This window comes from Triturus cristatus, chromosome 4_1 (assembly GCF_964204655.1).
Source record: "Triturus cristatus chromosome 4_1, aTriCri1.1, whole genome shotgun sequence".
NCBI lineage: Eukaryota > Metazoa > Chordata > Amphibia > Caudata > Salamandridae > Triturus > Triturus cristatus.
This window is the reverse complement of record NC_140585.1, coordinates 332,948,600-332,973,526: the sequence shown is the minus strand read 5'-3', so window position 1 is coordinate 332,973,526 and position 24,927 is coordinate 332,948,600. Positions and strand designations below refer to the sequence as shown.

General features: G+C 49.8%; 1 protein-coding gene across 1 annotated transcript in view; it reads left to right on the top strand.

The window, feature by feature from the left end:
* The window catches only part of TEX52 (testis expressed 52), a 176,715-nt gene that overhangs the window by 139,586 nt on the left and 12,202 nt on the right, over positions 1-24,927 (top strand). The window contains exon 2 of the mRNA XM_085650543.1: positions 7,660-8,244. Coding sequence (XP_085506669.1) covers positions 7,667-8,244 — 578 coding nt within the window. The 5' untranslated portion in view covers positions 7,660-7,666. The remainder of the gene's footprint in view (positions 1-7,659; positions 8,245-24,927) is intronic.

Below are 24,927 nucleotides of genomic sequence, written 5' to 3'. Positions count from 1 at the left end.
TGCGAGCAATTAGAGTGTGCGGGGACGGAAAAGAGGTGAGGCCCCTGCGGGCTGCCACTTTGTCCCAAATCCCGAGTACCGTTTTAGTAGGGACTGCCATGTAGGCTCTACGATGACGTGCCTCCCGAGGCAGCCAAGCATGATCCCAAAGCGGGCGACAAGTGACCGCCCGATCCATATGAAACCACACCTTTTCGCTCTCCCACGCTCCCCACTCTAGAATAAAGCGAAGGTGGGACGCCCAATAATATTCTATCAGATTGGGGCAAGCGAGTCCGCCCCTATCCCAGGGGAACATTAAGATTTTACTAGAAAAACGTGGTTTTTTACCGCCCCAGATGAATGCGGTCAGTTCGCGTTGCAGCCCCTGGATTTGGTGTTCTGGGATGGGCGTCGGTAAAGTTTGAAAAAGGTAAAGGATCTTCGGTAGTATGGTCATTTTAACTGTGTTGCGGCGGCCTAACCAGGAGAGCGGCAGGGCTTTCCACATGTGTAAATCAGCAATGAATGAGTTTTTATATTCCTGCCAATTAGCTTGCGACCAGGTGGCTAAATCCGGCGTTAAGTTGAGACCGAGATACCTTACAGACCTGGTCGCCCATTGATAAGGAACGAGAGTCTGCAGAGTCGTAATCTCCTCACCCGGGACCGTAATATTAAGAAGCCATGATTTCGTGTGGTTAATTTTAAGCTCTGAGGCTTGCTCGTAGGTTTGGAGCAGCGTATGTACCGCCGGAAGCGAGCGCAATGGATCGGATAAAGTAAGAAATAAATCATCCGCAAATAGGGCAATCTTATGTTCGACGCCCCCAAGAGAAATACCACGAATATCAGGGAACCATAATGGCGAGAGGTTCCACCACAAGGGCAAACAATAGGGGCAACAGGGGACAACCCTGCCGGGTGACCCTGCAGATGGAGAAAGGCTGCGTAAGCTGACCATTAACTCGTACTCTGGCTAGCGGCGTGATATAGGGAGCCATAATACGCGCTGTCATCAGAGGACCCAGACCCATTTTCCGTAGAACTGCACGAAGAAATATCCAGTCCACCCGATCAAACGCTTTTTCAGCGTCTAGCGAGAGCAGGCAGGCCGGTATCCTCCAGTGTCTAGCCTTCCCAACAAGATGGGCTACTTGGCGCACATTGTCTGCCCCCTGGCGTTGTTGGATAAACCCCACCTGGTCCGGATCAATGAGATTGGGCAAGTGAAGGCTGAGCCGTTTGGCAAGGAATTTGGGGTAAAGCGTAAGATCCGTATTAAGCAGGGCAATAGGACGGTAGGAGGAGCAGAGTGTGTGGTCCTTCCCAGGTTTTGGGATGAGGTCAATTTCGGCCCTCGCCATGTCCGGAGAAGGCCCAACTGATTCCATGAACGAGTTGAAGAGGCGTAAGAGATATGGTTGCAGTTGCGGCAGAAAGGCGCGATAAAACGAAACCGGGAGCCCGTCGGGGCCAGGTGTTTTACCTAATGGAAGGTCTTTCAGAGCACTGGCTATTTCTTCCAGAGTAATAGACTCTTCCAGGAGCTTGGAATGATGCTCACTCAGAGGCTCCCAGGCACAAGCGTCCAGGGCGGCCGATATCAGATCCGGTGCGGGTGGATCACTAGTGTAGAGAGACGCATAATAGTCATGGAACGTTTGGAGCTTAGCCGATTCTGTGATAGCCCATGACCCGTCTCCCATCCGTAGTTTTGCAATGTGAGCTTTGGCCGCCCGCGTTCTCAAGCGACGCGCTAGGACAGTACCTACCCTGTCCCCACCGTCATAATAGCGCTGTCGTAACGCAAGTAGAGCATGTTCAGCCTTATTTGTTCTATGCACACGAAGCTGGCCTCTGAGGACAGCCAGACGCCTTTTGTGCGCCGCCAAAGGGCGCTCCTGATCCATCTTCTCGAGCGTCTTAATTTCGCGCGTAAGCTTATTTTCGTACAACCGGGCTTCCCGCGCCCTAGCGATGGCTATGGACGTAAGGGTACCGCGTATCGTAGCTTTGAAGGCGTCCCATAAGACAGGGAGGGAAGTCTCCGGTAAGTCATTTGTTTTGAAATACGCTGAGATAGCAGCCTGAAGTTCCTCCCTGTCTACCGGATCGCTAAGAATATGGGCCGGGAACCGCCATCTATTAAGCCGTATTGGGCGGGAGAGACGCTCGTGTAAAGGTAACTCCACGTGCGCATGATCAGAGATCGACATACTGGAGTGAGAAGCCGAAAGGGTATCTTTGATCAGAGAGTGGGACACAAAGAGAAAATCAATGCGAGAATAGGAGCAGTGAGCATGGGAGTAGTAAGTGTAATCCCGCAGTCCAGGGGAGTGGTAACGCAATACGTCAACCAGGTTTAGAGCAGTGAGGGATTTTTTCACTGCTGCGGACCTAGCCCCCACCCCATGAAAGGCACCCCCACAGCGATCTAGTTCCGCATTCCCATACCGAATTGAAGTCCCCTCCTACTATGAGGTCCGAGTTTACCAGCTCAAGGTGTTCCCTAAATATCCTGCGCAAGAAGGCGTCCTGACCCTGATTGGGGGCATATATGTTACAGAGAGTAAGTGTGCGGTGCCCTCTCCTGATCTCTACCTTGAGAAGTCTGCCCTCAGTGTCCCGAATCACTTTAGTATCTCCCTGAGAATAGCTACACCCGCTGTCTTAGTGGCTGCTGAGGACCAGAACTGATGGGGGTAACGTGGGTGAGACATGCGTGTTACGTCAGCCTTAAGGAGGTGGGTCTCTTGCAGGAAAATTATATCGGGGTTCTGCAGCAGTAAATACCGCCATATTTGGAGTCTTTTGTTGGGAGAGTTGAGCCCTTTCACATTAAGAGAGATACCAGCCGGCATATTGTAAAGAATTCTGAGGCCCAGGGATCCCAAATTCTGGAAGGAATTGCTCAATTTGTTGAAATAGTTATTAATTTCTTGGAGGAAAGACTCAAGGCACTGGACCTCTATGGCCTTAAAGAGTTTGTAGCTACTTATAGTAGTGAGTCAATTTCACTCCCTCTGTAGTAAGCAACATCCAATAAATTGGTAAATCCAGAGTGTTATTTATTTATATAAATAAGAAGACTTGTATTTCGCGCTGAGGAACACAAGTGACGGGAATTCTTCGTAGACTCTCATCTACAAGCCTGACAAGGCTGGACCACCTGTATTATACAGTGACTTTGGACCATGTCAAATGAAGCATACTCAATTTTTGTGTGTCCTAAATACTAAGCCTTGAGAAAGCCCTGGCCAGAAACCGTGCCAAAAGGGCGAAACACGTGTTGGCTGTTCACCTTTGCTCTATAATTGGTCTTTTCATCTTACCCCGATGAATGTATTTTGTTTCAATCAACGGGACCAATTGAAATACCGTCAGGCATAGCTGCCGCCTCGAGGCTCTTCCATGCGTCAGCATACCCACCCCCGCCGAGTTTGTGCATAGGGAAGTGAAAGAGAGGGAAAAGGGTGGGAACGGAGAAAATAACTGAAGTACTGTAGCAGCCAACATGGCCAACAAAGCCTATTCCAGTCAAGGGAGTAGCCAGGCACAACGGCACAAGCTGTCCTGGAGATCTCATTCTCCCAGAAATAGGAGTGGGGGTCGGTCATCGTGATAGTGAATCCGGATCACTGGAAAACAGCTCCAGGGCGCCACTTCAGAGATGTAGACAAAGCGCCTGATAATGTGACGTCTGGGGCGTAGGGAAGGGGGGTGAAACAACTGCAGGCCGACCAGTCAGAGCCTATACCCAGTTATGGGACAAGTGGTAGGCATGCCAACCAGTGTCAAGGCGAATCATTTGGGGACAGACGCTTGTGATCCTGATGGCGACGGACCTCCCTCCAAAGATTTTATATGCTGTATGATGTCTTGCTTATGGCGTGATGATCTGCTACCATCAGGAGAAGAAGGGTGCCTGGGGCGGCGTACCGTGGACCATTGAGGTTTCAGCGGGACTTGGAGTTTGGCGGGCTGGCGCGAAGTGCTGGTCGGCGAGGTGTCCGGAATTTGAAGCAATTTAGCCGCCTCTCTATAGGATCTCAGCACGCGGCGTTTGGACTCCCATTGGAACATGAGGGCAAAGGGGTGGCCCCATTGATAGCGGATATTAAGATCCCGGAGCTTGTCAGTAATGGGTCGGAAATCCCTCCGGTGCCGAAGGGTCGTGGGAGCCAAGTCCTGGAACAGCTGGATGGGCGTGCCTCTGCACAATATCTCAGGCCTGTCTCTGGCCGCCTTGAGAATGGCTTCTTTTTCAACGAAAAAGTGGACCCGGGTCAAAATATCAGGGATGAGTCCAGGCCTTCCAGGCGGTCCCGAAACCCGATGTGCACGGTCCAGGGTTGGCGGCGAGGCGTCATCATCTCCTCTGATGTCATGGAGCAGGTCAGCCACGAACAACATTATGTCCGCACCTTCCGCCCCAATTGGAACACCTCGTATGCGTATGTTGTTCCGGCGCCCCCTATTTTCCAAATCCTCCTGTTTGATCTGCAGTTCAACATGCTGTTCTTCCAATGTTGCGAGCCGCTGCCATAGATGCTCCTGGTCTTCTGTGCGAGCGTCTAGGGTCTTCTCCAGGTCGTCTACTCGCCCTCCCAGTTCCCCCACGTCTCTCCGAAGCTCCTTGACACACGCTTGTACTTCCGTACGTAGAGACCCGATTTCTGATTTGAGCTCTTGCATAAACAGAGCCATGAAAGACTGCGTGACCGTCTCGGATGGGTTTCCAGCCCCCGATGACGCAGGAACCGTCGGGGCCGAGCCTGGTTTGCTCCACAGGTCCATAACTGTAGCGTCTTTGGGGGTCGCCTGGGGTTCCTTCCCTGGCTTGGAGCGAGTCATGTTCCGAGAGCACTGATAGTTAGTCCAGTAATGCACCGGAAAGGTGGCTGCCCCGCCACGGGCCACCCACTCGCAGCTGCGCCCAGATTCCCTGGTTGTAGGCCCCAAGGACGTTGGGAAAGCCACAGCAGTCAGACCGGAAGTCCAGGGCTCAGGTGTGGGGTACTGCACTCCAGGGGGCCTGTGAAGGCCGGTGCCGTGATAATAGAGCGAGAATGCTTAAGCGCCCTGTAGCCAGAGGAAGGGCAACACAAATCTCCAGCCCTCCGAGCAACTCAGGGCCTCCAGGCAACCAACAGTCTCCCCAGAGGGACCTCCAACTCGACTGACCCTCCGCCCCCGGCTCCACCTGTTGTTCCGGCCTTGTCGCTCGAGGGGGGTGCAGAGAAGGCAGACTAGTGCAGAAAGGGCCACAGACTCACTCACAGGCAGCCAGAGGTACAGCGCTGAGGTGCCCAGAGGCGCAGCAGTCCGGGTCATGCAACCACGCTGGCGGGGCAGGGTAGCAGGGCAGGGGGCGCCACAGCCGGGAAAAATACTACGTCCCACGAGGATCACAGGCAAGCGGCGTCCCAGGAGGCGCAAAGTTCAAAGGAGACCCCCCAGCAGTGGCTTCAATGCCCCCCCCACCCGCATACCTGGCTATATTTCGGGTCGACTCCGCCGGCGACTGGTCAGCATAAGTCAAGCGAGGCCTGAAGGGGGTGGCAGACTCGGTCTCTCTCCTCAGTGACAGCACTTGTCGACATCTGCAGGTCCACAGGTCCGGGCTCACTCCAGGCGTCCCCCACCTGACCGCAGCGCTGCCAGTAGGATGTTTTCGTGAAGTCACCTGTGGGGTCTCCGAAGCGGACCCCCGAGGGCCCAGTGGCAGCCAAGAGGATGGCGCCCCACAAGCAGCGACGCGAAAGATAACCTAATGTCGTTTATCGGCTGACTGCAGGGGTTTCTAGCCAACAGTCACCCCTCAAGGCTCCAAGGCAACCAGCACCTCTCTCACTTAGTCACAGTGCAGGAGCGCCGCTCCTGCTGTCCCGATGCAGCCAAAGGCAAAGCAAGGATGGCCGCCCCAGCCAGAAAACAGCTCACCAGGGCCCAGCACCCCGCCACACACCTCCTGCTGCCTCAAGACTCGTCTGCGATAATAGTTCCAGGGCCAACAGATCACAGGAGGGTCTCTTCAAAGGGAAGCAGACGGACGCCCAGAACCACCCAACACCAGGGTGGAGAGATGGCAGAGGGCAGTTAAGGGCGAGCAGGCTTAGTCCGATGCAGCGCAGCTCCGCCAACAGGGGGCATGTAAAAAGGCCCAGATGCCTCGCCGGGGTCCGAGCATTGCAGCTGAAGGGGCCCCCAACTCAGAGCAACCCGGCATAGGCCCGATGTACAGGGGCCCACAACATCAACCAGTCCAGTGACCCCAGGAGCAGGCACTCCCCCAACTGTCCGGGCCAGCGCTCCCCAGCCCTCAATGTCCTACCGGTGTCTTGACCTCGCTGCTGACAACCGGTTCCAGGCAAGGTCTCTGCTCCGTGATATCAGTTACACTGGAGCGCGTCGGTGCAGGTGATGAAAAATGGCGGGCGCTCTCCCGCCCAGCGTCTCATCCAGTCTCTCAGCAGGGTGCCACCCGGAACAGCAGCAAAGGGACAGCAATGCCTAGCGCAGCCCTCTCACCACCTCCAGAGGCTCCGGGGCAGCACCACCGATGATCGCCGTGCCGCACTCACAGGAGTTCCAGTTTCACTCTGTCGGGGGCGTGCAGATTCCAGCGTCGGAAAATGGCAGCCGTGCTCACCAAGGCCGATGCCCTCGCCCTCCGTCGCTGCACACCCCGCTGTCTGCTGGTCCAGGAGATCGCCAGGCCCCCAGGAAGCGGCCCGGACCCGTGCTGGAAGCCGTTGTCCCCAGGTAAGGCCCCGCTGCCGGTGTGTGTAGGCTTTAAAGGCTTTAAACGCGAATTTTGCCAGCGCCCGCCCTGAGCTCCGAAAGTGCGCGGCTCACTCCATTGAAAGCGAGACCACGCCCCCATCGTAAGTGATCTCTTAAAGATGTCGTAGTTCCAGTGTGATGGTTAAATTAGCTCAGCCATCCTCACAAGAGCGATTGTGAATGAGTGTCTGTAAGCATCAGAGTGAGCGGATTGTGAATTAGTGTCTGGAAGCATAAGAGTGAGCGAGATGGTTAGACGGGTATTTCAGTTAGTACGGCAAAGATGATCAAGTCCATGGTGAGGCAGCATAAGACATGACAGCAAATCATTTTTAGGTGCAAATTCTATAATCCAGTTTGAAATATTATTGTGGAACGTTTGTCGTTAAGAAGATAACTGTCCTCATATAGGAGTAATGTTAAATATGTTTTGTCATGAATTATTTTTGTGCATTGGTACAGTGCTTCATTTGTAAAGAAATAAGTGCCAGGGCTCTAGTTAGGAGGCCTCTGCAGCTTGACCCAGCCATTGCCACTGCCAGCGTTGCCAATGACTGTACCCAAACAACTACTAACAAGCACACTGCTACAAGTGTGACAATTTCGACTTGTCCAGGTTCCAAAAAGCTATAAAAATAACTTGGGCGGCAGGTATTAGTTGTTTTTAATGCATACTGAATTAATAAATAATTGCTGATCTGCTCATCTCTACAGAGCCACCATATGGCACCTGTCATAAGTTCCAGTGATGACAATTAAATGACTGTGCCGACAATTAAGTGCCGGTGCCGAGCACCGGAAACCACCAGCTCAAATTAAGCACTGCATTGGTAGTTTATAAAATTGAATAATTAATTTAATTAAAACAGCTTGCCCTTTTTCTTTTGATAGGCAAGCGATGGCTGTGACCTTTTCCACCAGAGCATCCATAAAAGAGAGAGAATTTCTGTTTGAGGACAGAGAGCCAACAAAAACCGGGTTTTCCCCCAGAGCTCTCCACCGTCTGGCTGTGCTGAAAGCACCATGCACCAGTGCCAAAATTGAGGTGCATCAGAGAGTTCGGGGCACCCCAATCAGTACCAACTGTCAACCTGCCTGGGGGTACCAAGCCTGGCTAGACGTTAGCAGGCTGCCCCCGCTGTTTCCGGCGCAGCCTGATAAACCCTATGACAGTGATCCATGGCGGAAGGTGGCATCAGACAACATGTTAGACAAGCATCTCCCTAAGGCCAGAAGGAAGTCCATGGCAGGCTCCCCCTCCAATCCTATCCCACCGCCCTCACGAATGACAGAGAACACCTTCCTGAAGTTCCTCGCCTCTAGGGTCCTGTTTGTGGATGAGAAGCGGAAAGAGCAAGTGATATCAAGGACAAGCAAGGATCTAAGGGAGTCGGAGAGGCTTAAACTAAGGAGCCAGTGCCGGGATCCCCCGCGAGACAGCAGGGGCAATATCTTACCTCCAAAAGACTTTAAAAGGTAAGACAGTAGAAGTTCCATGCTGCAATTCTTCACTGATCAGTAACTGTTTTGGTTTGTCACACTTCTATTAGTCTGGAATCTGGTTTCTGCCCTCTTTCATATCACTTACGCTTTACATTGCCAAATTTTTACTTCTCCAACTGCATCTAAGATCTTCCAACCTTGTGCTGTAGGTAGGAAATATTTAACGTACTGGAGCTGACCGAGTAGATTGTATGTTTATCAGATATAACATCCAAAATATACATGTTTGAAATAAACATTTACACCTAGGTTTCATGACGCCAATTAATTATCTATATGTTACATTTCATTCAGCTAGGTTCATTAAAGAGTTATAAGCTTAGAGCTACCATAGGATGTCTTTCTCCTTTAGAGAATAAACATGGGTGCATGCATCCCCAACAATTTCCAGAGTGAGAGTCTGCATTGTGTAGAATGTGCTTTTTGTAAACGTTTGCACAAAATGCAACTTCACCTTTCCACCCTAAATGATTAAGTTCTTCATTAGAATAATCTCAAGTCACCTGGAACTTGATTTATTGACATCATAAACAACCTGAGTTATCAGGTAAAAGAACCTAGCTTGTAGAAATGAGGTGTCAGAAATCTATTAAGTTCTGAGATTCACCAGAAAAAGAAAGAAACTGATTATTTCTTTCTTGAGTCCCCTCACTCACCAGGGTTTCCCCACGGTGACATGCTTCATCATTGGGGTCCTCTACGGGCTGAGGCGTGCTGCAACTTGCGAATTACGTAGGAGCACTAAAAATACAAATTATGTGTAGTGCAGAAAAAGTGTAGTGGAGTGGGGTGTAGTGTAGTGAATATTTAAAATAATTAGCTAGTGGGTCAAATAATTTTATTCTTGCTCCTAGCTAATAGTGTCATCACTATTGAATTAATAATAACGCCAATGATCTTTTGTTCCTTTAATATTGTGTTTTATGTACCATACAGATATTACCTGACGTTTATTTACGTATGTATTATTTCAAACGCATGCCTATTAGTCGCAGCGTCTCACTTTTGCACCTTAATTAGGTCGACTAGGAGTGGTTTTTACACTGGGCTGGTCCCGGTGTAGTCCTGAGGAAGAGCTGGGGGAAGCTCGAAACTAGTTGACTATATGCTAGGGTCACCTATCTCATTATAGCTAAGGCCTTTAGCATATTACCCCGTTTTTAATCCTATTAGCTAGGAGCAAGAATAAAATTATTTGGCCCACTAGCTAATTATTTTAAATATTCACTACACCCCACTCCACTCCACTTTTTCTGCACTACACATAATTTGTATTTTTAGTGCTCCTACGTAATTCGCAAATTGCAGCACGCCTCAGCCCGTAGAGGACTGAGAGGACCCCAATGATGGAGCATGTCACCGTGGGGAAACCCTGGTGAGTGAGGGGACTCAAGAAAGAAATAATCCTTTTCTTTCTTTTTCTGGTGAATCTCAGAACTTAATAGATTTCTGACACCTCATTTCTACAAGCTAGGTTCTTTTACCTGATAACTCAGGTTGTTTATGATGTATGTACCTTTGGAGGGTGAACCTAGTCTTTAACCTCTATTTCCCCCCATATTTTTTTTTTTTTTTTTTTTAAACCGTTTATTGCAATTTCAAGTATATACAAGTATGGGCCTACAACCTTCCGGCCGGCCGCTAGAATGACGCGAGCATGTGACATACATACAAAAAAGGCACTTGGCGTAGCAGAGAAGTAAATCAGGAGGTATCAAGGACGTGGGCCACATGACTCTGAGCCCACAATACGGTTTCGGTTTATACGAACACAACAACACAAAAAAACTACACCCGCAAGGCAACCCGCAGTCAAAAGTAACAGCACGTGCACCTCAAATCGGGGACCCCAACCATCCACAGGAATCTAAAGAGGGGAAGGGGAGCAGATCAAGGACTGGGGGAACCCTGTGCCCGGGGCTGGGGGAGGGGGTCAACTAGGGGGACGGAGCTGGTGAGACAGCAGGCAGCAATGGTGGCTCGCAAATACCCCCGCGGTAGGCGTTCCAGGGGCCCCATACTTTCACCCACGCCCCAGGCTTACCCCTCGCCACATACACCACCTTTTCTCGGAACATGCACCAGTCCATGTGTTCTGTCCAGGCTGACACCGCCGGGGGCCTCTGGGCTCCCCACAGCTGAGCGATGTCACGCTTAGCTACCATATATCCCAGAGTCACCCATCGCGTCTGCGGAACCGAGTAATCATTTGGTTCCCACACATTCAGCAAGCATCTCCTCGCTTCAGGCAACAGCGCGACATGCGTAACCACTCGCAGGACCTCATGCACACCACGCCAGAATCGCTCCACCTTCGGGCATTCCCACAGAATATGCAAAAAGGTCGCCAAAGCACCACACCCACGCTTACACAACCCATCCTCGGTATAGCCCATACGCAGAAGCCTTGGCCCCGTCATGTAAACCCGGTGGAGTATCTTAAGCTGGACGAAGCGAAGGCGAGCCGGTATGGCCACCTCCTTCGGAGAGGCCACCGCGGAAATCCAGTCCTCGTCGTCCAACTCCAGCCCATCGGCAACCCAAGCCTCGCGGAGGCCAGTCAGCAAGCCCGAGCGGTCATTGATCAATTTCTTGTAAATGAGGGAGATCGTGCTGTCCGGAACGTGGCCGTCTAGCACTCTATCCTCCAGGGGGGAGGACTCCGGGATGGAGGCGACGTCTGGGAAGACGGAGCCCAGTGCGTGACGGACCTGCAAGTACCGAAAGTATTCACTGCCCTGCAGTTGAAACTCCGTCTGCAGCGTCTCGAATGTTTTGAATCCCCCCCTCGTCCAGAGATCCCCCACTTTACTGATGCCTATCGTGTCCCATTTCTCGAAGCCCTTCGAGGTCCACAGGGAACCCAACCGCTGCGGCGCATACAACGGTGACGCCCGGGTCAAACGGTCCTTCCACCCCATAGCTGCATTGGCCGCGTGCCACACTCGCACCATGACACGCGTGGGGCCCGTCAAGCGGGGATCGGGCGCGCCAGAGTAGAGCGCTCGATTGTAATCGCCACCGGGCAGGAGCATCTTGTCCATTTCAAATGCCGGGTTTAAAGCGGGCCCATAGAGGCCGTGATTAATTGCAGCTAGCTGGGAGGCCCAGTAATACCGCTTAATGTCCGGGAGGGCAATCCCCCCGTCGTACCACGGGAGCGTCAACTTCGCCAGGGCTATACGCGGCCTCCCGTCCCAGAAAAGGCGGCGCTGTAGACTCTCCACCTCGCGGAAGTAACGCGCCGGGACTAAGTCCATAGTATTCTGGAGAGCGTACAGGAAGCGCGGCAACGACATCATCTTAAACAATGCCGCCCGGCCGAGCGGCGAAAGCGGCAGACGCCGCCAGCGCACGACGTCTTCCTTCAAGCGCTGGAGGGGGGGAAGCAAGTTCCGCTCGTAGCGGGCCTCCGGGTCCAGCGTGATATAGACACCCAGGTACCGAAATCCCTGCGAGGCAATCTGGATCGGACAGCCCCGCGGGAGAACGGGAGCCTCCCCGGAAAGCACATAGACACATGATTTAGCCCAGTTGATGACGAGGCCTGAATTACGGCCAAAGGAGCGCAGGACATCAACCAGGACAATCAGTGATTTGCGCGGGGAGGCTAGGTACAAAAGGATATCGTCAGCATAGAGGGACACGCGGTCCTCATACTCGGGGGTCCAACGGAGACCACGGATGGAAGGGTGCCACCGCAGCCACTCCGCCAGGGGTTCCAAGGCCATTGCAAACAGGAGCGGCGACAAGGGGCAACCCTGTTGCGTGCCCCGTCCCAGCGCGAATGGGGCTGAGACTCGTCCATTCACTACCACCTGCGCCAATGGGCCCGAATACAACAATTTGACCCAGCTGATGAACCCCGGCCCAAATCCAAATTTCGCCAGCATCGCCCAAATGTATGGCCATTCGAGCGTATCAAACGCCATGGTGGCGTCTAAGGATGCCAAGATGGCCGGCTCCCGCACAAACGGAACACGCGCGAGCACCCCGTGCAAGCGCCGCAGATTAAGGGCCGTGTTGCGATGGGGAATAAAGCCGGACTGGTCTTGGTGGACCAGATCGCCCACCACGCCGACCAGCCGGTTGGCGAGCACCTTGGCGAGGATTTTGGGCTCCGCGTTCAAGAGCGAGATAGGCCGATAGGATGTAACCCGGTCTCGGGGTCTCCCCTCCTTGTGGATCACCACAATTGTAGCCAGACGCTGGTCCGGCGGGAGGGAGCCCCGCGAGTGGGCCGCCAGGAACATCGCGCGGAGGTGGGGTGCCAGTACATCCGGTCGCAGCTTATACATTCCCCCCATATTTAGATAACTATTATTTACAGCGTGCAGCTGTGGGAAACCTTTTGCTAATAAACCTCTGTCTGACATTTTACCCTACATACCTCATAAGGTATCCCTCACAAACATGACTGAAGTGACAGGTCTTACCTACTCGCAAGATGAGGTAGATAGAATCATAGCATCTATGCTTCCCCTGGCTGGGACCAGTACCAGGGACACTAATGAAGCCAGTCAATGCTGGGATGAGTTGACGGAACTAAAACGTGACCAAATACAAACGTTGGTACACGGAATCATGATGACGGAGTATTTAAGAGCTAATATTGCCCCACGAGGCTTGATAGTCAAAAATGAACCTTTCATCTTTCAACATGATAAACTTTTCAAAAAGGATTGGTCATTAATATCCTGGCATTGTACCAGAGACTGGCTAGTGCTAATTATAAAAACCGCAGCACGCCTATCAGAAGAAATGAAAATTGGCATTCATGACCTAGAGATTCGCTTAAATCCTATCAGAGCACCGCTGAGTTAAAAAAACAACTTGAAGAACTCAACAAAACTATGACTGAATTTGAGATTGGCTTGAAAGATACAAAATATGTAAAACTACAAAAAGACCAAAAGAACTTTTCACAAGAGAAGGTATATCCCTACACCAGTGATGATTATATCCCGACAAACCGTAATCCAGGCTACAATACGGATAGCGATGGCTCTGACACTGGTTCAGATTTCTCTGATTCAAGTAAAAATTACAACTATACTAACAAGAACAGACGAGCAAGAGGAGGACGTCTAAGAAACAGGGGTGGACCAAGATTTGGCTGGTCTCCATATCACAACATTCCACCACCGCAGTTTTTCTATGGACCACCTCCCTTCCATCAATCATACCCACCACAACCTTACCCATATTGGGATGAACCACAGAACCAAGAACAACAGAATCAGCCATTTTTAGGGAGAGGTAAAACTCCTTCAAGAGGAAGAAACTGACGAGGCCAACAGGTCCAATGGGCTCAGCCCCTGGAACCCGCGAGGAGCCACACACGGAGCATGGGCCCACCGAACATGCCATCAACGAGCAGCAACCAAGCCTAGTAGTTAACCTGTCCAATCTCACTCTCACACCTATCCAAAAAGCAGTGTTAGAAAAAGGATTAGGTTTTGTCCCAACAGCCAATTTGGATAAATTCAGGCTGGTTTGCGAATTGAAAGAGTTTATTCACAGGATAAAATTGGAATTTTTTTTCACAGATAAGGAACCAAATACTAACACAGTCACGGATACTGGACTCCATAAAAAATCTAACTTCACTCCTCCATCAAACAACCTTCCCATTGAACTACTAGCTTTTGAGAAAGCAGTACTTAAAGAAGTCACAGAAATAGACCCGAGAACAATACGGGTATTTCATAACACCAGCAAAATAGAACAAGAGGCCATCCACCAATTATCAAATGAAACAAACCTCACGATCAAACCAGCAGATAAAGGTGGAGCGATAGTTCTACAAAATACACAAGATTATCAAAGAGAATTCCTACGCCTGCTGGCGGATGAAAGAAATTATTTGAAAATACGGAATGACCCCACAGAACGCTTACGCATAGAGATCGCGAGCCTGGTTGAAGAATCTTTGGCAAATGATTGGATAAGCAGAAAAGAAGCGGATTTTATGGAGAACAAAAAACCCATAATCCCTTATTTTTACACAATCCCTAAAATACATAAATCGATGGTGACCCCACCAGGTAGACCAATAGTATCAGGGATAGGTTCAATTCTTGAACCTTTGTCTAAGTTTGCAGACGCATTCCTACGACCCTTGGTACAAGCCACTGAGACGTATCTACAGGACACAAAAGCAGTCCTCTGTTTACTCCAGAATCTTGAATTCAACCCCACAACCAATATATTGATCTGTTTGGATGTAGAGAGTCTCTACACCAGTTTACCACACAAGGAAACTCTGGACATTCTGGAAGAAGTACTTTTTCAGAACGACTGGGGATACCACACACCCAGACACGTGGTTCTTGAATGTTGCCGTCTAGCTCTGACCGAGAATTTCTTCCAATTCAATGACTATCTGTACCAACAAAAGCACGGTACCAGCATGGGAAGCACCTTTGCGCCGAGCGTAGCAGGGCTCTATGTACACCACCTGGAGAAACAAAAGATCCTCCACCAAAATAATCCACATACCGACCATATCAAACTATGGAAAAGATACATAGATGATGTGTTTTTGATTTGGGAAGGTAGCGAAGCAGAGGCAGAGGCTTTCCTGTTTTGGCTTAATCAACAAGATCCTTTTCTGAAATTCACCTTCACTATGAGTAGGTCCAATCTGGTTTTTCTTGACCTCAACATAATGGCACACAAAGGTTTCTTGATTTACCACTACTCATTTCAAGCCCACGGCAAGAAACTGTGTACTAGTGTATGACAGTTTCCACCCCAGAAGTTTGAAAGACAACCTCCCTTTTGGGCAATTTTTGCGCCTGAGACGCAATTGCACCACGAGACAAGATTACAACATCCAAGTAAATCATCTATCTAAAAAACTACTGCGACGACAATATCCACAACATTTAGTGTCCAAAGCACAAAAAAGAGCTTCTAACAACAACAGAGAAGCACTACTTGAACACAAACTCGAGGACACTAATAAAGACCACAGAAGACAAATCTGTATCACCACTTTCAATATCGCATCAGACCAAGTCACAAAAATAATAAAAAAACATTGGCGAATCTTGAATAGTGGAGGTCTGAATTTACAAAAACCAATGTTCAGTCATAAGAAAGCTAAGAATTTGAGGAATTATTTGGTACACACCCCTCCCAACTCTACTAGAATAACAGCCCCTTACGTCTGCTCCATCCATTACCTGAGGGCCATTACCCTTGTAGCAACTGCAGTGTCTGTCATTTAACTACAGCTACCAAAAAAGTAACCTACAACAATGGTATGACATGGGATCTTCGATCCTTTACCAATTGTAATACGACAGGCGTAGTATATCTCATCACCTGCATTTGCAATCTCTATTATGTGGGGATGACCACAAGGAAAGCAAACATAAGAATAGTCGAACACCGCAGCAATTTTAGGTGTAAACGCAACAACACAAAAATGACTACTCATTTTTTAGAAAAACAACACACACCAAACGACCTTAACTGGGTCATCCTTGAACATGTAAAGAATCACCCTAACATTGAAAGAAAACTGCATGAGAAAGAACAACGGTGGGTGTTCAAATTACGATCGGACACCAAAGGACTGAATGATGATATACCTTGGGGACAATTTGTGTAAAATAAAGGTAGATAAACCGGCCATCGCCTAACAAATTCTGCCCTATGATCCTGTCTCAGCATACAGCCGGCTGGTTGTTGTTTTTTGTCTTTTTTGTCTGTAATTATCCTAACTGAGTCTCATCGGGCCATTTGTCTTTTAATTAATATCTTTGAACATATGGGTCATATGCCCTCGGTCCTTTTGGAACTACCCCCCCTCCCCCTCCCCTGTTTTTCCTGATATCTCCCACCTATTTGGCTTTAACCGGCATAGGTTCATACACTATTACCAATGTGTCGTGACTAATCATGTTTTTTGGCTTCAACCAGCATAGTTTAATACACTATGACAAATTTTTCGTGATAATGATAAAAATATGTTTTAGGTGTATATTCCACCTGTTTTTCATCAACACATAATATCCCCGATGTGGCCTTATCCATCATGGCCGCACCGTCCACACTACGTTATGCGAGCCTTTGCATCGTACACCCAATTAGGCGTATTATGGTTCACAATTTAATTAGTATTTCCTTATTTTTATTTTTATTTTTATTTTTCCCTAGTATTTTATCCCTTCACTGTGAAATCTGGCCACTCGATCTCCGGATCACTAACACCATGCGCTCCCAATCCAAGATGGCCACATCGGAAAGGACCTCCTAACTGAGAGTCCTTCCTCTTTCTCTACGCGGAAACACTCACTGATAACCGGCCCCTTGCTCGGGACACTCCAGTATGCGGTCCGAGAGGTTTGGCTCCAACAGGTTGACAAGAGTGTGGGTGTCCACGTACAAGTAAGTGAGGAGGTTTGGGAAGATCAATCCGGCCCCTTTTGACTCCGGATATTAATTCCTTTTTTTCCCCCGTTTTTTACTAAGGGTCTGCCAGAGACACGGCGCCCCTTCGCCATTAACTACCCAATTTATCATTTTCTAGGTGTACGAGATCTCCACACCCCCTCCGTGACCATGGGGCACATTGTTGCTTCGTAAAATGTATGTAATGTCTCGCAGTAGTCAAGTTTTGTGTGTGTTTTATGTTATGTCCTGTGTCAGATGCATGAGGTTTTGCATTTTAATTCACTTCTCAGCACAGCGCTTGCATGGAGATTGTTCTCTCTTCATTTAACGTCTTCCTTTGAACCACATAGCGGCACAAAAGAGCGGAGACTTTACCAACACTTATGTGTGTAGTGTCATCACTATTGAATTAATAATAACGCCAATGATCTTTTGTTCCTTTAATATTGTGTTTTATGTACCCTACAGATATTACCTGACGTTTATTTACGTATGTATTATTTCAAGCGCATGCCTATTAGTCTCAGCGTCTCACTTTTGCACCTTAATTAGGTCGACTAGGAGTGGTTTTTACACTGGGCTGGTCCCGGTGTAGTCCTAAGGAAGAGCTGGGGGAAGCTCGAAACTAGTTGACTATATGCTAGGTACACCTATCTCATTATAGCTAGGGCCTTTAGCATATTACCCCGTTCTTAATCCTATTAGCTAGGAGCAAGAATAAAATTATTTGGCCCACTAGCTAATTATTTTAAATATTCCCTACACCCCACTCCACTACATTTTTTTTGCACTACACATAATTTGTATTTTTAGTGCTCCTACGTAATTCGCAAGTTGCAGCACGCCTCAGCCCGTAGAGGACTGAGAGGACCCCAATGATGAAGCATGTCACCGTGGGGAAACCCTGGTGAGTGAGGGGACTCAAGAAAGAAATAATCCTTTTCTTTCTTTTTCTGGTGAATCTCAGAACTTAATAGATTTTTGACACCTCATTTCTACAAGCTAGGTTCTTTTACCTGATAACTCAGGTTGTTTATGATGTATGTACCTTTGGAGGGTGAACCTAGTCTTTAACCTCTATTTCCCCCCATATTTTGATAACTTGATTTATTGACTCAGCCCCTCCTTTACTAGAAACATCTATGTGGAAGTTTGAGGGTACATTTAGAATGCATTCCGATTTAATTAGTTCCGAATTAGGGTTGAATCTGTGCTAGCTAGCCGACACCACCTTCGGAAGGAAGAAGGGGTGGGTCCTTAAAACCACTCTGTTGTGATGGAAAACCGTGCACGGTTCTTTGGAACAGAGCACCTGAATTTTGCTTACTATACGAGCTGAAGTAATCGCCACCAAAAAGGCAGCTTTCAATTTGAGATGCTGAAGGGTCGCCTTATGAATAGATTTAAAAGGGGCGCCCATCAGTTTGGAAAGAACCCAGTTCAACTCCCAAGGGGGGGAAGGAGGCCTGACAGGGGGGAACACTTTCTTTAAACCCAGAAGGAAATCCTTAACCCCTTGGAGCTGGAAGAAAGAAGGTTGATTTGGAGCCTTACTGTAGGTTGTAATGGCAGCCAAGTGCATGGTAATGAAATTAAACTTTAGACCTGATTTTGCCAAATGTAGGAGATAAGGTAAAATGACCTCCTCTTGACCCTTAGTAGGTTGAAAACCATTACATATACACCACAAATAAAATCTTTTCCATTTAAAATAATATGAATGTCTCGTGGAAGGCCGTTAGGATTCCCTCAAAATGTTCATACAGCCCTGAGGGAGATTTAGGTGGCCGTACTGAGGACCTCAGGAGCCACGCTGCCAAGTTCAGTGACGGAAGGTTGGGATGATGAATCCTCCCATTCATTTTGGACAGAAGGTCCGGTCTTCACGGAAGCCTCCTGTGTGGACACTACGAGAGGTGTAGCAGGTCTGGGTACCACCACTGCCGTGGCTAGTCTGGTGCAATTAGAATAATTTTCATCCTGGAGCGTGTGAGTTTTGCTATTATCTTCGGGATGAGAGGAAGAGGCAGGAAAGCATAAACAAAGGTTCTAGACCAGTCGATCAAAAGGGCATTCCCTATCGATCCTGGTCTGTAAAACCTTGACTCGAAGGCGTGGCCTTTTTTGTGTAACTCGACTGCAAAAAGGTCAACGGTTGGATGAGCCCATTGTAGAAAAATGTCTGCCACCACTTCGTCGTTTAATACCTAGTCTTGCTGATCTTTGAAGTGACGACTCAGAGAATCCGCCTATGAATTCTATTCCCCTGGCATATGAACTGCTGTGATAGAGAGCTGTCTGGCCAGGAGCCAATGCCAGATTGCCTGAGCCTCCAGGGGCAGAGCGCGAGAGTGAGTCCCCCCCTTGCTTGTTTAGACAGTACATGGTGGTCGTGTTGTCCGTTTGTACTAATATCGACTTTAATTGTATCGATAGGTAGAACGCCTTGAGGGCTAGATGTACTGCCCATAGTTCCAGCATGTTTATATGTTACGATTGTTCTTTGTTCGACCACCTGCCATGAGTCTGTAGAAGACCCGTGCATGCTACTGTTAGAACTGAGGGTCTCTAGGTGGCTGAGGTAGGTACCTTAGTCCAAATAGGGACCCATGCTTCTAGTCAGGGAAAGGAGGGACACACTCTTAGATAACCACTGCTCACCCTCCGGTAGCTTGGCAAGAGCAGCCAGGCTCATCTCCAAGGCAATGTGTAAACTATTTGCAAGCACACTCCCAGTAACACAGTGATAACACCACAAAGGAACACCACACTGATTTTATAAAAATAGCGGTATCTTTATCAAAAGAAATACGATGAGACCAAACGATAGAAATCCAACTTATGCGTATTCGTAATATTTCACTTTGCCGGTTATTAGGCCAACAATCACTTGTAAGTTCTTGCGGTATTAATCAGCAGTTGACGATTATCTAATGCAATGCTATGCAGTTCGTAATGTAGAAATAAGACAATCCTTAATGCAAGAATAAGACAGTTCCAAATGCAAAAATAAGGCAGTTAGTAATGCAAGGAATAAGGCTATAAGTCAATCTGCGCGGTGAGCTTGGGCACCCCTGGGCCCCAACAACAGAGACAACGGTCGTAAACTTAAAGGGGTGGTCGCGGTACTGCTGGGCAGGTATGGGCAACTCGGGGACTCCGCGCGTCTAACGCGATGCAGCGGGAGAGAGATCGGAGCACTCCTGTACTCCTCCTGCACGCCTCCCCAGCCCACACACGCTTGCGGCTCCCGACCGGAGTCCAAACCTTACCTGGGGGTGCACTGCCTCGCTCTCTCTCTCCCCCCGCTCGTCGGACGTCCTGTTGGGCGGTCCCGATGACGTTGCAGCTCCGTTGCTAGGCAACGCTGTAGCCGGACGGGTTACGGCGCTGCCTTCTCCTTTGTTGACGATCTTGGGCAGATTCCTCTTGGCGAACAATGATCACGATTCCTTTCACCTTGCAGCTTCCTTAGCTTCAAGAAATCTTTTAGCATGTTGCAGCTCTGGCCAGCGGCGGTGATCCTTACTCACAGCCTCAGTTACGATGACGGCTCGGGCCAGAAACAGCAATGCAGCAGCGTGGATGATGTTTCACGCTGCAGGGGCAATGCGGTCACAGGGCATCTCGTAAACAGCACCACAGACCACACAGCAGTCTCAGGCATGCAAAAGCACCCGCACCAAGCGTCGCTGAAACACGGTTGGAAACTTTGGTGTTCCTGAGTTTCCACAACAGGGGACCAGCTCTCCTCGGGCCCTTGGAGACAAGTTACTTCAGGACACAGCACACAGCAAAGTCCTTTCATGTAGAGGCACACAGCCAAGTCCCGTGTCCTCTCCTTAGTCAAATCAGCAAACTGCAGGCCAGCCCCAGAACACACAGCAAGGCCAGTCATTCTCTTCAGTCTCTTCAGCTGTCTTCTTTGGCAGAGGTTCCTCTTGATCACAAAGTAGTTTCAATCCTTTTTCAGTCTTGAGTTTAGGGGTTTCAGCTTTCACATTTATACCCCTAAATGCCTTCGAAGTCTTTGTGTTCAGGGGGCTCTGAGCCCGGTCCAAACCAGTTCTGGGTGTCGTCCTGCCAGTGGACACCTTCTTCCTTTTATAGTGAGGGTCTGGGCCTCAGACACTCCGCCGGAGGTGGAGCCATTCTTTTGTGGCAGCAGCACAGCCCTCTTCACATCCAGGGGGCTACCCTTCCCACCACACCAAATGCAGGCCAGCCTGTTGCTGTCTCACCTACTCCTCCCTGGTATCAGGACCCCTCTCCAGACCCTGTCGCATCCAAACCCAGACAGTCAATACACAACCAGGCAGAGGCACGCAGGATGGTTAGGACAAGAAACCAGCCACTTCTAAAAGCGTGGTTTCTAAACACACAATTTAAAAACCATCTTCACAAAAAGATGTGTTATTAAATTTTGAGTTCAGGCACACTAAACTCCATCTCTCCAACTTATGCTGATGGATCTTCCCATCGGCATAAGATGGAGGGATGGAGTTTAGCATATCTACATGGTACACAACATTCCTCTTTCTGTCCTATGGGCAAGTTGGCCTTGCAACAGTGAAAAACGAAATTGGCAGTATTTTACTGTCAGGACATGGTACACACCTCAGTACATGTCCTACCTTTCACATACACTGCACCCTGCCCAGGGGGGTACCTTGGGCCTACTATAGGGGTGTCTGATGTGCATAAACAAGGGAAGGCCTGGCACTTGTCAGGACAACAAGGCAGTTAACAAACTGCGTGCAGGCACTGCAGTGGCAGGCCTGAGATCTCTTTTTAGGGCTACGTATGTGGGTGGCACAATTAGTGCTGCAGGCCCACTAGTAGCATTTGCATTACCAGCCCTGGCACACATAGTGCACTTTACTAGGGACTTTACTAGTAAGACAAACATACCAATTATGGACAACCAATTACCATAACACTTTATACAGGGAGCACTTGCACTTTTACACTGATCAGCAGTGGCAAAGTGCCCAAAGCATCTAAGCCAGCAAAACGAAATCCATCACAGCAACAAAAATAGAGGAGATAGAGGCAAAAAGTCAGGGGTAACCACGCCAAGAAATGCCAGGTCTAACACGTGTTCCATCCAGTTGAAAAGTGGGGAGAACTACCCACCCTCATGGGAGTTCTCATCACTAAGGCGGAAAAATCTGGACAGACCTCAGCAGTTTTGGGTTCTCACCCCTTATCTGCATCAACCATCTGAGGGGCCTGTGGTCTGTCTGAACCAGGAAGTGAGTCCCAAACAAGTAGGGCCTCAGCTTCTTCAGCGCCCAGACCACAGCAAAAGCTTACCTTTCAATTGCACTCCACCTCTGTTCCCTGAGAATTAGCCTCCTGCTAATGAAAGCTACAGGTTGGTCCAAGCCCTCGTTGTTCAATTGTGAGGGTACTGCTCCCACTCCATGCTCTGAAGCATCTGTCTGCACCACAAGTTCTTTGGAGAAATCAGGCGCCTTGAGCACAGGCGCCGTGCACATGGCAATTTTCAGGGCATCAAAAGCGGTCTGGCAGTCATCAGTCCAGATTACCGTCTTGGCTGTTTCTTTGAAGTCAGTTCTGTCAAGGGGGCAACAATGGTGCCATACACCTTCACAAACCGTCTGTAATACCCTGTGAGTCCTTAAAAGGCTCTCACCTCCGTCTGGGTTTTGGGGTTTCCCAAGCCAGAATGGTATACATTTTTGCCTGTAGGGGCGACACCTGGCTGCTCCCTACCTGGTACACCACAGAACCCTGCCCTATCTGGCACTTAACCTGCCTTGATAGTGAGGCCTGCCCTCTGCAGGGCCTTCAACACTTCACAGAGGTGTTTTGCATATGTTCCTCCTAACTGGAGGTCAACACAGCAATGTCATCCAGGTAGGCGGCGCTGAATTCCTCCAACCCATACAGCACCTGGTTAACCAGTCTCTGGAAGGTGGCAGGGGCGTTCTTCAACCCAAAGGGCATACCCCTGAATTGGTAGTGCCCCTCTGGTGTTGAGAACGCTAACCTCTCTTTGGCCCTCTCGGTCAAGGCAATCTGCCAGTACCCAGACGTCAAGTCAAATGTACTGAGGTACCGGGCAGCTCCCAGCCGATCCATGAGCTCAGCTCTGGTAATGGGGTGAGCGTCAGTCTTGGTGACCGCATTGAGCCCACGATAATCCACACAGAACTGGAGTTCTGGGATTGCAGCAGCTTTTGCCTCAAGTACCACTGGGCTAGCCTAGGGGCTGCTGGATGGCTCAATTACCCCTAGCGCCATCATCTTGGAAACCTCCTCCTTGATGCTGGCCCTGACCTTATCAGCTACTCTGTAAAATTTTAATTTTACAGGTAGGCTGCCTCCAGTGTCCACATCATGAACGCACCAATGGGTGACTCCTGGGGTCAGAGAGAACAGGGAGGCAAATTGACCCAGCACCTTGCGACAGTCCCTCTGCTGTTCTGGGGTCAAGGGTAGGCGAGAGGTTCACCCCATTCACTGACCCATCCTTTACCCTGACTGACAGGAGGTCAGGAAGAGTTTCACTCTCCTCTTCCGCCCCATGATCTGTAGGCAAGAGCATGGTCACATCAGACCTCTCAAAGTGGGGTTTGAGGCGGTGTACATGGAGGACTCTCTAAGGGATCCTAGGAGAGTGTAAGTCAGCCAGGTAGGTCACTTCGCTCCTGCGCTCCACCACTTCATAAGGCCCAATCCACTTATCCTGGAGCGCGCAGGGCTCCACTGGTGCCATCACCTACACTTTTTGCCCAGGTTGAAACTTGACCAGAGTGGCAGTCTGGTCGTACCACTGTTTCATTTCTTCCTGGCTGGCTTCTAGATTTGCCTGAGCGAGTTGACTGAAATGCCTAGTTTGGTTGCTGAAGGCCAGCATGTAGCAATATACATCCTGGGGGGGGGGTTTACTAAGAGCCTTCTCCCAGCCCTCCTTCACCAAACTCAAGGGTCCTCTTACAGGGTGACCATTCAGGAGCTCAAAGGGACTGAACCATAAGACCTTCTGTGGCACCTCTCTGTAAGCAAACAATAGGCAAGGTAAGAGGACGTCCCACTTACCCCTTATTGGTTCCTCAAGACCCATTATCATGCCCTTTAGGGTCCGGTTAAATCTCTCAACCAGTCCGTTCCCTTGGGGGTGGTAAGGCGTGGTGAACTTATAGGTTACACCGCACTCCTTCCACAGAGATTTCATATACCTAGATATGAAATTAGTACCACGGTCTGACACCACCTCTCTGGGGAACCCCACGCGGGAGAAAATCCCCATCAGTGCACGGCCCACCACGGGGGCTGTCACCGTCTGGCGAGGGATGTCTTCCGGGTACCGGTTGGCATAGCCCACCAAGACCAGGATTAACCTGTTGCCCATGGCTGTCTTGGGGTCCAGAGGCCCCACGATGTCAGTTCCCTCCCTCTCAAAGGGGGTGCTGACTACAGGAAAAGGTTGGAGATGAGCCTTGCGCTCCCTCCCACTCTTACGACTTGCCTGGCAAGTCTGACAGGTCCTGCGATGAGTATCAGAACTCTTGCGCATTTGAGGCCAGTAGAAGTGGGTGACAAGCCTCTCAAAGGTCTTGTCCTGCCCCAAATGTCATGCTAAAGGTACATCATGAGCCAACCCCAGTAGGAAGGTTCTGAAGCGCCGGGGTACCACCAGCACATGGGCTGACCCAGGCTCAGCAACCTTAGGCTCGCTATATAGGAGATCATTCTCCCAGTAAATCAAATGTGACCCGGACTGATCGCCTGTTGCCGCAAACCTACAAGAGAAGGGCACTTTTTCTGCTCCTCACAGATTTCCTCCCTGGAGGGCCCTGCTTCCTGCTGCCATTGGGTCAGCTCAGGTAGGTCCCCCAGTTTAGCTACTTGCTCCCCCGTATGCTCCAGGGCATCCCCCTCAAGGTTTGCCTTATCCGGGGCCGTGGGAACTTTGAGGGCCGGTTTCCCATGCCCCCTGCCTCCTCTCTTTAAGGCAGACACCTGGGCCGCTGTTTCAGGCTCCAGGCCCTCTTGAACACCCTTACTGGCTGCCATAGACTGAGTAGTCACACAAGCCCACTCAGGCAGACCCAACATCTCCAAATGCACCTGGCGCTCCACCTCCTTTCAGGGGGAACTCTCCAGGTCATTCCCCAGCAGACATGGATGGACTTACAATGACCTGATCGCCTGTTGCCGCAAACCTACAAGAGAATGGCACGTTTTCTGCTCCTCACAGATTTCCTCCCTGGAGGGCCC